Below are 14,062 nucleotides of genomic sequence, written 5' to 3'. Positions count from 1 at the left end.
AAGGAGATATTTCATGTTCACATTATGGCTACAGCCTACAGGTTTCGGTACTTTAGTTTACCTTTTTATTCAATTATGCTTTCTTAGTATTATTTTATTAGGTAACTTTATTGACATGTTGAATTGTTGAACTCTACACAATATTTGATGAGGGGTATATTTAAAGATTATTTAGCTAAATATCTTCATCGAGGGAAATCACTTTGGCCCACTGGCCGCTCTTAGGGTGCAGCTGACTGGCACTCTGGGTTGAATAGTAAATGGCCAATGGTTTGAGGTTTCGTACACCCACATGTTAAGCCGGAGCCATCTGTAACACCCTTATAAATGGTTAGAAATACACTTGCTTTTATTTCATCAAACCCTTAGCCTTAATTTGATGGGACAACAAGACTTATTTCTCGAAAATGATGCATCAGGCATATGACTTTTGACCTCGTGCGTCCCAGACTAAAAAAAGCTCCTAGAAATACTATCTACTTAGGTTAATATCTAAAAATAAAATAAACAAGTACAGGTAAATAAATATTGCAAATGTAGGAATTGAAATGATTAACTTTTATTAAAAAAAAAATATTTTTGTAGCAGCACAGATCATAGTCGGAACACCTCACTACTAACAGTTTTTTTAAATAATCACACATTTTATGAGGTAAGTAAGTGTGCTTCACTTCACATCAAATAGAAATTAACAATAAATTTCAGTCGCTTAAAAATAATTTAGGAAAGTTAGTGGGTTTTTCTAAACATTTGTAAGATTTTTGCAAATCTTGCAATTTTCATTTTAAATGTTAGTGAAGTAGTTTTAAATGAATTAAAAAAAGTTTTTTTGTGGTAAAATAATAAAATGTATCCCTTACAAAAGATAGATATTGGACAGTAAATTCCCATGGCCCTTAAAATTAACGAGAACATCCAAAGAGTTTCAAAGGGATTTAATCTGAGAATAAATTAAAAAGCTTTTCAGAATGCAGGTAGGCGCGGACGGGTAATTGGTTAGTAATAGGTCGTCGAGCAGGCTTGCGGATCCGGGCGCTATCTTAATCGTCCAGCGTTTAAGCATATTTATGTAGCAATAAGTTATCAGAGGCCTAATTACGGCCGCGAAACCACCTGTCCGCTATCATTTGTACATAGGCCTTCGCATATACTTCCGTGCATCTTACGCGCGGGCCCTCCCCCGACCCGCGATTGGCTGGAGCGGGCGGTGCGCGCGCAGCGGCCCACCTCGCCGCCGAGTGTGAGATGCTGCGACTCCGGAGGAGCCGGACGCCGCGATGTGCATCGCCGCCAGTGTCGCCCGAACACGCCGCCGCTCAGCACCCACCCGCGACGCCGCGCACGACTCACAAAGCACGACACTCCACGTGCGTCATCATACAAACTCTCAAAAGTATTCCCAAGTTACTTTCTTAGATGATTCCGAACCAAATAACAACTTTAGCAAAACTTTTGCATTGAGTTTCGTAGTGGTAGTAAAGTAGAGACGTAGTTGGTGATGTGATATGGCTAAGCGGCGAGAGCTGAAGCGCTGTGGAAGGCAGAGCGCGGGCGCGCTGGTGGTGGCCGGGTGCGCGTGGGCATGCGCGCTGATCGCCGCCGCCGCCGCCGATGCTCATGCTGACGTTGACACCTCAACCGGGCTCGGAGACAATACACTTACCAACTCAGGTAAGTAACTTTTTATCATATTATGCAGCAGCAGTTTCGGTAAGGAAACTCTAACTACATTGATGTTTGAATTAATTTTCCGACGGGAAAAAGATACCGATGGGTAAAATAATTCGGTCAACGTTCAATAAGCCTAGGTATTTATTGTAGGTACGGGACGGTTATATTTAAATTTTTCTTTATTTGTTTACCAAAAATGTATACACTAATATGATAAAGGTTTAACATCCATAAACATAGTGATGTAAAATATGACGAGAAATCGTATTATCGTTTTTGTTTACCCAATAATGAAGAATGTTCACTAATTTTGTTTTTTAGCTTTCTGTATTCTCTGTTAAAAATAAAAAATACACGTGAAAGAATTATTTCGATACGTCAATTAGTTTCCAAGATATTGAATTTTAAAAGTGCGGGCGGCGGCCGGCCCGCCATTTTATGCGCGTGACGTCATATTACAACGACTGGCTCATATTTGTATGGGTGGAATCTTGAAAACTGAATTAAGACCCACTTCCAGGCAACCGATTAAGCTGAAATTTCGCAAACACATGTGATTTGGATGACCATGCAATATTATGATGACATGGAGCTGATCTGATGATGGAGCTGGAAGGTGGCCATAGGAACTCTATAATAAAACGACTTAAATGCATCGAGTTTGGGCTCGTTCGTTTTGTATTGATGAGTATTTTAATTCTATATAGTAATCGGGGTCTAATGATGGAGCTGGAAGGTAATTCGCAATAAAACGACACAATCGCATCAAGTTTGGGTTTGGTTCAATTTTAATTTCTGTGATGGGTCTGGGTGTTAATATGTATAATAAGTTTGTATTTACAAAAAAAAAATATTTAAGTATGTTTATATCCGTTTTCTAGTGAGCGGACGCTGTGAATGTACGTCACACGGGGTCACGTGACCGTCGGCGGGACTCAATATTTAAGCGAACTTTGAATGCCTATAAAATCATAACTACTGGGTATTTTTGAATGAAATAAAAACTAATGTATTTGTAAATGTAAAAGCTTAACTGTAACATAGGTTTCAAGTGATTTTGCATACCTAGTAACATTCTCAATTGGGTAATTATTACCAACTGGCTTGAGTTCAAAGTTTACGTGACGTGTTCAGTAGGGTGTCCCGAAATATCTTTTTTTATATTTTCGCTACACAAGACCCCTCAAAACTTGCGTCATACGATGTAGATTACCGTAAAAATAATTAAAAAAATATAAAATAATGTCTCAAGGGCTCTACCGGCATTTTTATGTCTCAAAAAATCACTTAATCAGCCCTTCACTGTTTGTCATCTATTATTTTATTTTTTTTACAATTATTTCATTTTATTTTGTAATAACAGTGGCAGTGGAACCCTAAGATATGATTTGCAGGCAATGACAGATTGTTTCCAGTAAGGAATAGGTTTGGTTCGAAGTAGCAGAATTCATATTTTGACTTGTTTTTCTCAAATTTTCTACTTCTTCAGCGAGGCTGTTGGTATTATTTCTGTTGAGGTTTTATTGCTGTAAGGTATCGCACCGCACTTTTTTGTTATAATATTACATGCTTTTAGCATAAATTTAACAAAAAAATAGCAAATATATGGTAGTAATATACTTTTTGATTTTTTTCAGGTAAAAACTACTTAGCCAAAAATCTATAAAATATTATATTTAAACAGAATACTAATTGACATGTTAAATAGTTTTAGCAAACTATTAAATATAAATAACATTTATGTACGTTACACACACTTTCTAGCTGAAATTTTTGTTCTGTACGCAGTTTTTTATCAATGGTGAACTTCAACGGAAGTAAAAATATATTTTTAGTTATGAAAAGCATACATGTTATATATCAAATTAAAGACAATTTAATACACTTCTTTGGCTCGTGTAAAACTTTTAGTAGAGTATAAGACATTTTGTAAAAAAATGATTTTAAAAGTAGTATCACAACAATGTAAAAAAATTCAATTTTCCTTTAATTACTAACTAAAGGTTGATTTTATCGATACAATTTATACTACAAAATATCAAGCGCACACATAGAGCTTTGATTCAAATAAAAAAGTAATGAAATCGGACAAATGGTTTTCAAGTTATGGTTGATTTTCTAAAATTGACTGCCATTTTTGTTAGCTTCCACTTAGAGATGCCAATCATTGTTTTATAATAGCGTAATAAAATTATTAACCTGCTGTGAGAAGGGAATTGAGTATCCTCAAATTAAATCGATATCTTGGCTGACCCATGGATTAATTAGGAATACATTAAAATCGCACGCGTAAATGCCTGATTCTAGTCAAAAAGCCAATTCTGTTTTTAAAGTATTTATGGATTTATTGGTTTTTAAACCATTTTAAACCTTTCTGTGACTCATTGTGTATCCTCAAATTTCATAAAAACGCTATTTTTGTATTATTTATTGTTTATGTTAGGAACCCTAAAATAGCAATTTTAAAAATTTTTAAGGTCAGGTAGAGGCCTCAAGATGACAGATATCTAATTAAATTTAATGCTAATCGTAATCTATATGTCAAAACGCAACTTTTGACTCCTCTTGCGTAACCGTAGCTCAAAACAAATTTTTTCCCATACAACGACGGGACACCCTAGTGTTCAGTCTGAATGGTGTTGTCTCAAATGCACACTCATGTATTTAACTTTATAGGATAGTAGGTTAAAATTAAATATTTTTGGTTGTAACCGTGGAAAGTGGATAAAAGATTACCTAATCCTAAAAATAAAATCAAAAATTTCACATTGTGTTTGGGCACTTGTGGGTTACAGCCAAGTTTATTATATTACCTACTATTGAATGTGGACATTAATTAAAGTTATGGATATTGTAGTCTTGTGATCCCAAAGGGGACGCGTTATGGAAATAGGAAGATTACTAATAAATTACTAGGGTGCAGTATGGAAAGAAATTACTATTACTTAGGTACAAAAAAGTTGCATTTTACACATTATAAAAATACATGGAGAATAATCCTATTAATGACTAATCCACTGAAAGGAAAAATTTAAATATTTTTAGAAATGATTGCGAAAGTTACTTTTAATATTTCAGGAATTTTCCTTTTTTGTGTCGAATTGGACACTATCTTTAAGAAATGAAGATTGTTACAAAGTAACAATTTGTATATTACTTAGGTATGTTTTAGTAAATCATGTGATCTAATAACGTGTATCTAAGAATACTAGTTAATAGTTTTTAAACATTATATAAATAATAATATATTAAATTACCTAAGTATGTGCTTATGATACCTAAATTATGTAAGTAGATCTTCTTGTTGATTGATGTAGGTAGATAATATAGGTAGTTGATAATTTTATTTATTTACTAGCTTTCCGCCCGCGTGGAATTTGTCTGTCACAGAAAAACTTTATCGCGCGCGTCCCTGTTTCAAAAACCGGGATAAAAACTATCCTATGTCCTTTCCCGGGACTCAAACTACCTCTATGTCAAATTTGATCAAAATCGGTTTAGGCGTGAAGGTAAGACAGACAGACAGAGTTACTTTCGCATTTATAATATTACTATAGATTAAAATTTTCTGGCGTTAAGAAGTACGAACCTTAGGCAATTCGATTTTTTTAAGTCATTAAAAAATATTTATTTTCGGAGTTTGGTTATTTACGGGATTAATCAATCAAATTATGTTCACATTGATGAGGTCAATCAATATAATTGATAGACAACAAGATAGTTGATTTATTTGAGCAGGAAAAACCACATTTTATTTAATGGTTTATCTTACCAGATTTAGGCTTTTTAATTTTAATTTTTACTACTTACTTGATAATTTTAGAAGTATAATTATTTTTCTCTGTGTTACCGTTGTTATAATATAACTAATAACAATAATAATAACACAGTGCTCGAACTTTTAATGCGTATAACTTTTTACCATAGGATGATTTCGTAATCAATAATAACAATAAATTAAAAAAAAATCAGATTAATATTTTCATATCAAGCGTTGTGATTGTTCAATTGTTGTATTTTCATAATTACTTATACGAGTATGTACTAGGATTTATTTTTACTAATGTATAGAAAGTATCTATAAAATGACACATTTACAAGAATATTGTTAATTTTCGACTTTTGGAAAACGGGTACTATTGCTCTTGCGGTAGGTACTTTTATTTTAATTAAGTTGTGAAATGTGGGGGCAATATTTCCTGTTCGGTTTGGTTGGTGGTAGCCTAGGGTTTCTTCTCAAGTCCACCTGGCTATCTACTTCCATCTTACCTAAGTTTGTCGCCATAACAACATTGTTAACTGCTTTGCTGTGCTCCGGCAATTAGAGTTAAGATAGTGGTTGAGGATTCTGGGTGAAGCTCGGTTCCACCTTCAGCCTGATCATCACTTTCCATCAGGCGAGATGCAGGCCAAGAGTTTACTCCTGGTGGATAAAAAAATATATTATAATAATTTTAAATTACAGTAATAAAGTAACAAAAGTAAAACATCATTCTGTGGTCAAGACGACGTCATTTTTACTTTATCGGCACTAAATATTCAAGCCCTGTTGATAATACTGTACAATCACTAAATTATAATGAATGACTTTGAAGTTAAGAAAACACGTTAAAATACGTTAGTAAAATGATTAAAAATATTATCAGGCTTACTTTTTTTTTCAGGCGGGAATTGTAGAGACAATAAACCATGAAGTACGTACTCAACTGTTAAGATCAGCACTACGAAATAGTACCTTGATTTAAGTTGTAAATAATACATAAATACATGCATTGCGTATGTCCTTCTGGACATTCATCATCAAAGATTAAAAAAGAAAGAAAATAATTTTATACTAGCGGCCGCCCGCGACTTCGTACGCGTGGATCCCGTTTTACCCCCTTCATCTATCTTACGCGGTTTAGATTTTTTCATACAAATGTTTTTTCCCGCTAACTTCCGTTCCCGTTGGAATTTCGCAATGTCCTGTTGTAACTAAGCTTTAAGTTCACTAAGGGACCTGCATGCCAAATTTCAAGCGTCTAACTTAAGCGGTTTAGATTTTTCATACAAAAGGATTTTCCCGGTAATTCCTGTTCCTGTGGGAATTTCGGGAATTCCTTTCTTTGTGCACCTCTACGGTACCTAAGCTACGTCCCTTATAAATTTCAAGTGCCTACGTTTAGCCGTTTAGGCTGTGCGTGGGTATGTCAGTGAGTCAGTCATACAAAAGGAATTTCCCGCTAATTCCAGTTCCCGTGGGAATTTTGCAATATCCTGTTGTAACTAAGCTTTAAGTTTACTAAGGTACCTGCATGCCAAATTTTAAGCGTCTAACTTACGCGGTTTAGATTTTTTCATACAAATGTTTTTTCCCGCTAACTCCCGTTCCCGTGAGAATTTTGCAATATCCTGTTATAACTAAGCTTTAAGTTTACTAAGGTACCTGCATGCCAAATTTTAAGCGTCTAACTTACGCGGTTTAGATTTTTTCATACAAATGTTTTTTCCCGCTAACTCCCGTTTCCGTGGGAATTTTGCAATATCCTGTTGTAACTAAGTTTTAAGTTTACTAAGGTACCTGCATGCCAAATTTCAAGCGTCTAACTTAAGCGGTTTAGATTTTTCATACAAAAGGATTTTCCCGCTAATGCCCGTTCCCGTGGGAATTCCTAAGTATCCTATAACCTGCCCAGGAGTATGAAGAATAATTGTACCAAGTTTCGTTAAAATCCGTCGAGCAGTTTTTGTTTCTATAAGGAACATACAGACAGACAGACAGACAGACAAAAATTTTACTGATTGAATTTTTTGCATCAGTATCGATCACTAATCACCCCCTGATAGTTATTTTGAAAATATATTTCATGTACAGAATTGACCTCTCTACAGATTTATTATAAGTATAGATAGATTATGAAGCAATGTTTAATACCTCTTTCTAAAATCTTACATAATAATACCTAAATATAGGTATATGGCGGAAGAAAGTGCATGCATTTATAGTCTCATTTTTTAGGAACGACTTATGCAATTTTGTGTGTAGATTGGAATCATTATTATAGCTATAAATAGTGTAGTGCAACAATACTAAAGAAGATAACCTTTCAGTTGTCAGATGACTGCTTTTATTATTGAGAGAGATAAATATTATTATATCGGTTACTCTGTCAAGCTATTCTTAAATGCTTGATGGATTATTGGAATATTTCATCACGGTGGACCCGTGTCATCTGAATATACTTAATTTATTTTTAACAAGCAGTTTGGAAACGAATATAACAGTCGGTTTTAAATGATTTGATTGTATTTTTCATGCTATTGGAAAATCAGACTGCCTTAGACCGTTTTGAATTAAAAAAAATCGCTTTCTGGGTTACTAATGTTACTGAGCTACCAAGAAGACAGAGGTTATATACCATGTCGATCTTAAAGGTGACAGTTTACAAAATTCATAACTCTGACACCACAATCGCTTTTTAAATTGTTTTCCAATGTTTGTGAGAAACAATTTTCTAAAAAACAAAAACTACCTACTTATTTCCTCAGTATTAAAAGAGTTTACCTATGGCTTTAAATTAGTGTCAAGAGGTGTCAATGGCTTCTCCCTAAAATACCATCTCTATGTTTCAGAATGATCAATTTACATTATACCACTATGTACTTAAATTCCATAAATTAAATCGAGTATCAAAATAAAATTACAGTGTTATCAAAATATTTAGCTTATTAATGAAAGAATATCTTAATGAAAGCGAAGCTAGGCCTTCATTTCTCTTCGTTATTTATATTATTATGAGTGGCGGGTGGGCGGTGACGAAATAGAACAACACCTACTTACTTACGTATTTATTGTACGTAAGTAACTCAAGATGGAACACAAATATCTTCTGATAATACTGTTGAGGGAGAAACTAATCTTACCTGTCTGTGTATACTCTTTGATCTGATACAATAAACATCACACACCAAGAAGTCAGCTTCCATTAACCTCGCTTAGAACACATTAATGGAGGTTACTTATTGAGTTGTGTCTTATAATAAAAAAGATTTTCATAATGTGGTAATTGAGAATTTACACATGTGAATATGAAAATAAAATGAATAAGTAAAAAGCCGACATCAAAATAAGTTTAAAGTGTTCAAGTGGCTCTACTAGCATAATGAACATAAAATGAACATAAAATGAACATAAAATGATACACACCAGAAGGATTTATTAAATAAGTATAGCTAGTCCATTAATGATCATCGAGTGGATCAATACAGATGCTAAAGCTTTATAAAAAATCAAATCCATCACTACAGTAAGTATTAGTAGAGTACAACGGCAAATATTTATAATTATAAAACAATCAATAAATATTTTCAATTGCATAGGTAAGTAAGTAGAAAACTGGACATGGGGGGATACTATTTACACAAGATTAAAAAAAAAATTGACCTCTCAATCTAGCAAAATACTTCATATTAACATTAAAATTAAAATGTTTTATAACCTTAATACTTACCTAACGATAAAACATACATTTGAATAGTTACTATGTTGAAAACGTGCGAGTCTCATTTTCCTACAACAACGAAACAGAGAAGGTTGAATGGAGAAAGGAATGTGATGAAATGAGTTTGAAACGCTGAGCAAAAACCAGTCCATAATTAAGTGTATAAAACCGTACTACATTTAGTTATAAACATAAAATCTAAAATAGAAACAAAAAAAAAACTTGGCTGTACAAGCAGACAAAAAATATATCTAAAACATTGAGATGTCTTTTATTCATTAGAATCTTAGATGTACCTACCTACCTTAATCATGTTATGCATAATTTCAGGGAATAGACTAGTTACCATAATAATTATTGGCTCTTACTATTCCCAGTGCGTCATAATACATTCGCAGACGACAGCGTACGCCATTCGAATTACGCATAATTTGCATTTATCAAATTGGTATGTTGTATGGATTGCATTGTTGTTAAGGCTCGTATCAGATAGCCGGACACAGTGATGCCAGTAATTTGGCCAGTCATAAATTACTCGTTTAACTGAATTACGCGAGCTGAAAGCATTCCCGTTCTGCCGAATTCGAGCCATTTCCATTTCCCTGCTACTCTAGCGTGCCCACTGATATGTAGGCATCCGGCGCACTTCACAAATGAGCTTTGAATCAATGAAATTTAATTAGCGAGTCATTTGCCACGAATGTGTCACGTCGGCGTACTAGTCGGCACTCGCTTCCAATAACACATCTTCACTGCATTGACGTTCACCGATCTGACTAGTTAATGCGATCTCGTGAATACTGCCTGAATAAGGTACCTGGGTCGAATATGGCCAGCCGAAAAATATGGCCACATGTCATTATTTCAAATACGAAATATTATAATAACCTGAACGCGACCATAAATTGTCGCTAGTGTAGCGTGTATCCGAACGGCGTACCTGTCACTCCTCCCGCGCGCCCGCTAGTCGCCCAGTGTTTATTAAATGGAAACGAGTTTTAAGGTTATAAAAACATCAAGCAAGTATTGTCCTGTATTTTGTTAGTTTGAATTTAAGAATCTTTGTAAATCACATTATGATTTTGTGTGGCGATTGTAATTTGATATTTCTTTGTTTAATTACCAAAGTAATAATGAGTTTTTCATTCCTGTTAAGAAAACGTAATAAATGAATGACTGCAAATATGGCCACCGTGTGGCCATATTAACGATATTAAGTAAGTAGTAACCTTTTTTTTTGTTTTAGACCATGGCACGCTATAAATCTAAAGGGATTAGAGGTAATTGGTCAGAAGCATCAATGAAACAAGCATTAACTGCAATCAAAAGCGATAAGATGAAAATATATACGGCTTCAAAGCACTATAATGTGCCAAGACGTACTTTGAGGCGTTATTTACTAGAGAAAAAGGAGACAAAATCTACATTGGGTCGGAAACCGCTTCTTAACCCTGAACAAGAGAAGATTTTAGCATACTTAGCATTTTAAGTTTAAAATTAAGAAAGACTTGTTGAGTCTCATTGTTGACTTTATCTTTTAATTTACATTTTTGTTAAGGTACTTAGTTCCTTATTTGTAATGAATATCGCCCAAAGAATATCTTTTAAATAAATCTTCTATTAAAATATAATAACTATTTTTATTTCATTTTATTTAGAAGTTTTTTAAACTAACTAATTCATACAGTAAATATGGCCACATGTATGGGCATATTTACCTCCCCCGTCGGAAATATGGCCAATTTCTACATTTTTAAAAATGTTGCAAAAACTTTTTTATCATTTGAAGTCTTTACATTTTTTTGCCTTTTTTGTAAAGATAAATAACCACTCTTTAGAAATGAGTGCTAGACTTTCTTGTTTTAGCTTTATTATTATTAAAAAAGCATACCAAACCTTAAGGTGGCCATATTTGACCCAGGTACCTTAGATTACGCACATCCATTCGTTTTCCCTTGTTTAGTGGCGTGGACCTATTGATTTATTTTCGACGTGAACTTTTGGTTTATTATACAGTGCTTATGCTTACCTATATTTATAAAGAAGATAAAAATACAAATACTCCATATGAATGAGATAGGCTATTTATTAGCAAAATGACTGAAGTAATATTTTAAACAAAGTAACTAATTTCACCGACTATAAAAAGAATGTGTTATAATTAATTAGAAGCGGTGTACTAACACATATGTAGGACGAAACTGAATGGACACTACGTTATATCAAAGGATACTTTGAAAAATGAAAATCCAATTACCTAAGCTGGACATGATCATACATGGTTGGATTTTTGCTTCATCAAAGTCAAAAGGAGAAATTAATCACTGGATCTGCACTGGTAGATTAAAGTCCCTTGCTTCAGTCTGTATCGAGTGGGGTTGCATTTATGAAGATTTTACATGGGCTCTTGAATCAGTTAAGCTAAAGTTCCATACGTTACCTACGTACCTACCTACATATAATTTAATCAATTAATGTAATAGCCTACAAATAAACTGTACTTACTCCTTGTTAATTGGAAACAATATTGTACTAGCTCCCGATTAATCTAAAATTGCTGACACGGCGACGATTGCATTGCAGTTCTATTGAAAATTATGCCAATGCAATTATTTCAAAGCTCGACCCGCCTTTCAGGGAAGTTTCTCGGGCGGAACTAAACGATAACCGGGAGCACTGTAACGAATTAATCAAAATTTCACCTCGGGCCTAATATGAGTCACGACTTCTAGCTAACAATGGCAGAGGAGGCGGAATCGAGTCGAATCGAAGTTGAATCAGTTCGTATATTCGGAGTTCCTTTGTTACGGCAACCGAGTAATGAAAGCGCTGGCTGATAATAATTTACGAACAGCAGAAGTGTCGCTGTTTAATGGCGAAAATGGGGGTCCGAGGAGCATTCCAGAGCAGGAGCCGGCGAGTGACAACCGCGCCGACAGCAAACTAAAATAATTATCATCATTGTCCCTGGCCACGGCGAGAGCTTTAATTGTTCATTTACATTTGCAACGATGATACCAGTTCGGAACTATTTCGCTCGGCGTTTATTTTACTCGCGCCATTCCGCTGCCGTGTTATTGTCCAGGGTTAATGGTCTGAAAAATAGAAATGAATTGCAATTTGTATGATGTTACTACTCTATGGGAGTTATTGCCAACGTTAATTTCGTTAATGCATTATATGCAATGTCAATAAATAATATGAATGGTACACTATGGTAATTGAAAATTGTCAACAGAAAGTGAAAACAATCAAATGTAATTCCTCGGTAATTAATTACCTTTTTTTTATCAAGAACGGTCTAGCTAGAGACTCTAGGTAATTAAAAATTTGTAAGGTGTTTTTCCATTTTCTCAGAACATTAATATACTCGTATGTAGATTCTGGAAAAAAGTAAATGTCGTATAACAGGTTGGCCTAGTGAACTCTCCATACATCGACGTCATAACATAAGATGAGTCGTAAGACTGTGTTTCCCATTAAATAAATGTTTTAACACCCATTTCGGGTCTTTCATGGCACATAAAATGGAGTTAAAGCATCCAGTATTAGGCACGTCGCTGGAGCGCGCGCACCTATTGTAACGCGTGGGTAGTGAGGGCGCGCGCGGAATGAAATTACAATAGACGCTCGCGGAGTTCTCTCGCGGCATTAATTTGTATCAAGAATTTGTAGAGATTTAGCTTGAGCCAGCGGAGTGTTCATCGCAGCCGGCGAGCGTTAACACTTATTAAGGGGGTGCATCCCTGCGACAGATGTAGGGGAGGACCCGCCATTTGCGTAATGTCAGGAATGGTTACACTCGATTTAATAAAACTCCTACAACATTTCATTCTGAAGAATTTAAGAGTCAATTCGTTTTAAACGCCACCGTGGCATAGCGAGAAAAAACCGTGAGCCGAAACGTGCCGCGAATACATTGCCAAGGCTTGGATTTCTTATCGGTGGCAATTGAGATGAGTACTTATGGCTTTTCGAGTCGCTCGGCTTCGTTTAATTTGTTGTTTCAGCGCGGAATTTTTATTAACGTCTCCCCTCACTTTACATTTTTAGGAACGTGGTTCTTATTGGCGCGCCTGGTGCGGAGGAAGTTTAACATTGTTGTCTCATTCGTTTTTCTTAAGAAGTCAGGAAAAGTCTCAAGTATACAAACATTTGCACCTTCTGAAACAAAACTTGGGAAATCAATGTTGTTTTGAACATTTTATTGCTAACTAACAACAAATAATAAGCACTGTTAAAATTCCCTTTTATAATCTTTCATAAGTATGTGTAATATCCTGCGTTCCTTTTTTATAGGATTTATGACCTGCTGGTATTAATTTGTAATCTTGACAAGAATCCATATTAAACCTTGCTCCAATTATTTTTGGTTTGCCATCTTATTACTTCCATGACAGGCGAACGAATGGGATAAAAATCAAAAGATAATTTTCACATCTACTTTCTTAAACCGATCTCTACATAATCTCTACCAGTAATGTATGCAATAAGTATCATTCAGCGCAGTCCCCTGGATTTATTCCTCAGACGTGACGACACGATTGCACGAAAGAGTCCCATCCGAATTTTACTTGCAAATATAATCACATTATGTCCAAGCCTGTGTATTAGCTTTGTGACGGCGTAGAAATTAATAGCAACAGCGAGTGTGCGCCGATCGGAAAACAGAAGGGGACCACTCAGCAGATGCTTATCTCCACACACGCTCTCCGCCTATATCAACATTCGGATTCTGAACCACTGATATACGAGTATTATACATGCCCTACTGCTCGCATAATGCGAATAATTATCTGAACGCTGACGTTACTCTTTGACGTCTTTGTGAGTGATTGAGAATATTGAGGTATATTGATTGAACGGCAGCAAAAATATACCAAACAACGCAGATTACAATATTGATCTCT

The 14,062-nt window shown here is 34.9% G+C and overlaps 1 protein-coding gene and 1 long non-coding RNA gene across 2 annotated transcripts in view; both read left to right on the top strand.

Moving 5' to 3' along the window:
• The first annotated feature begins 1,305 nt into the window (after positions 1-1,305).
• Positions 1,306-14,062, top strand: part of LOC135075671 (lachesin-like) — a 91,877-nt gene continuing 79,120 nt past the window's right edge. The window contains exon 1 of the mRNA XM_063970111.1: positions 1,306-1,671. Within this exon, the coding sequence (XP_063826181.1) occupies positions 1,506-1,671 (166 nt within the window). The 5' untranslated portion in view covers positions 1,306-1,505. The remainder of the gene's footprint in view (positions 1,672-14,062) is intronic.
• On the top strand, positions 9,967-10,789 carry LOC135075670 (uncharacterized). The gene is made up of 2 exons (XR_010258087.1): positions 9,967-10,279; positions 10,399-10,789. It is a non-coding gene; the product is annotated as an uncharacterized LOC135075670 (long non-coding RNA).

Source organism: Ostrinia nubilalis, chromosome 1, assembly GCF_963855985.1.
Source record: "Ostrinia nubilalis chromosome 1, ilOstNubi1.1, whole genome shotgun sequence".
NCBI lineage: Eukaryota > Metazoa > Arthropoda > Insecta > Lepidoptera > Crambidae > Ostrinia > Ostrinia nubilalis.
Note: the sequence above shows the minus strand (reverse complement) of the source record. Positions and strands in the feature narration are given on the sequence as shown.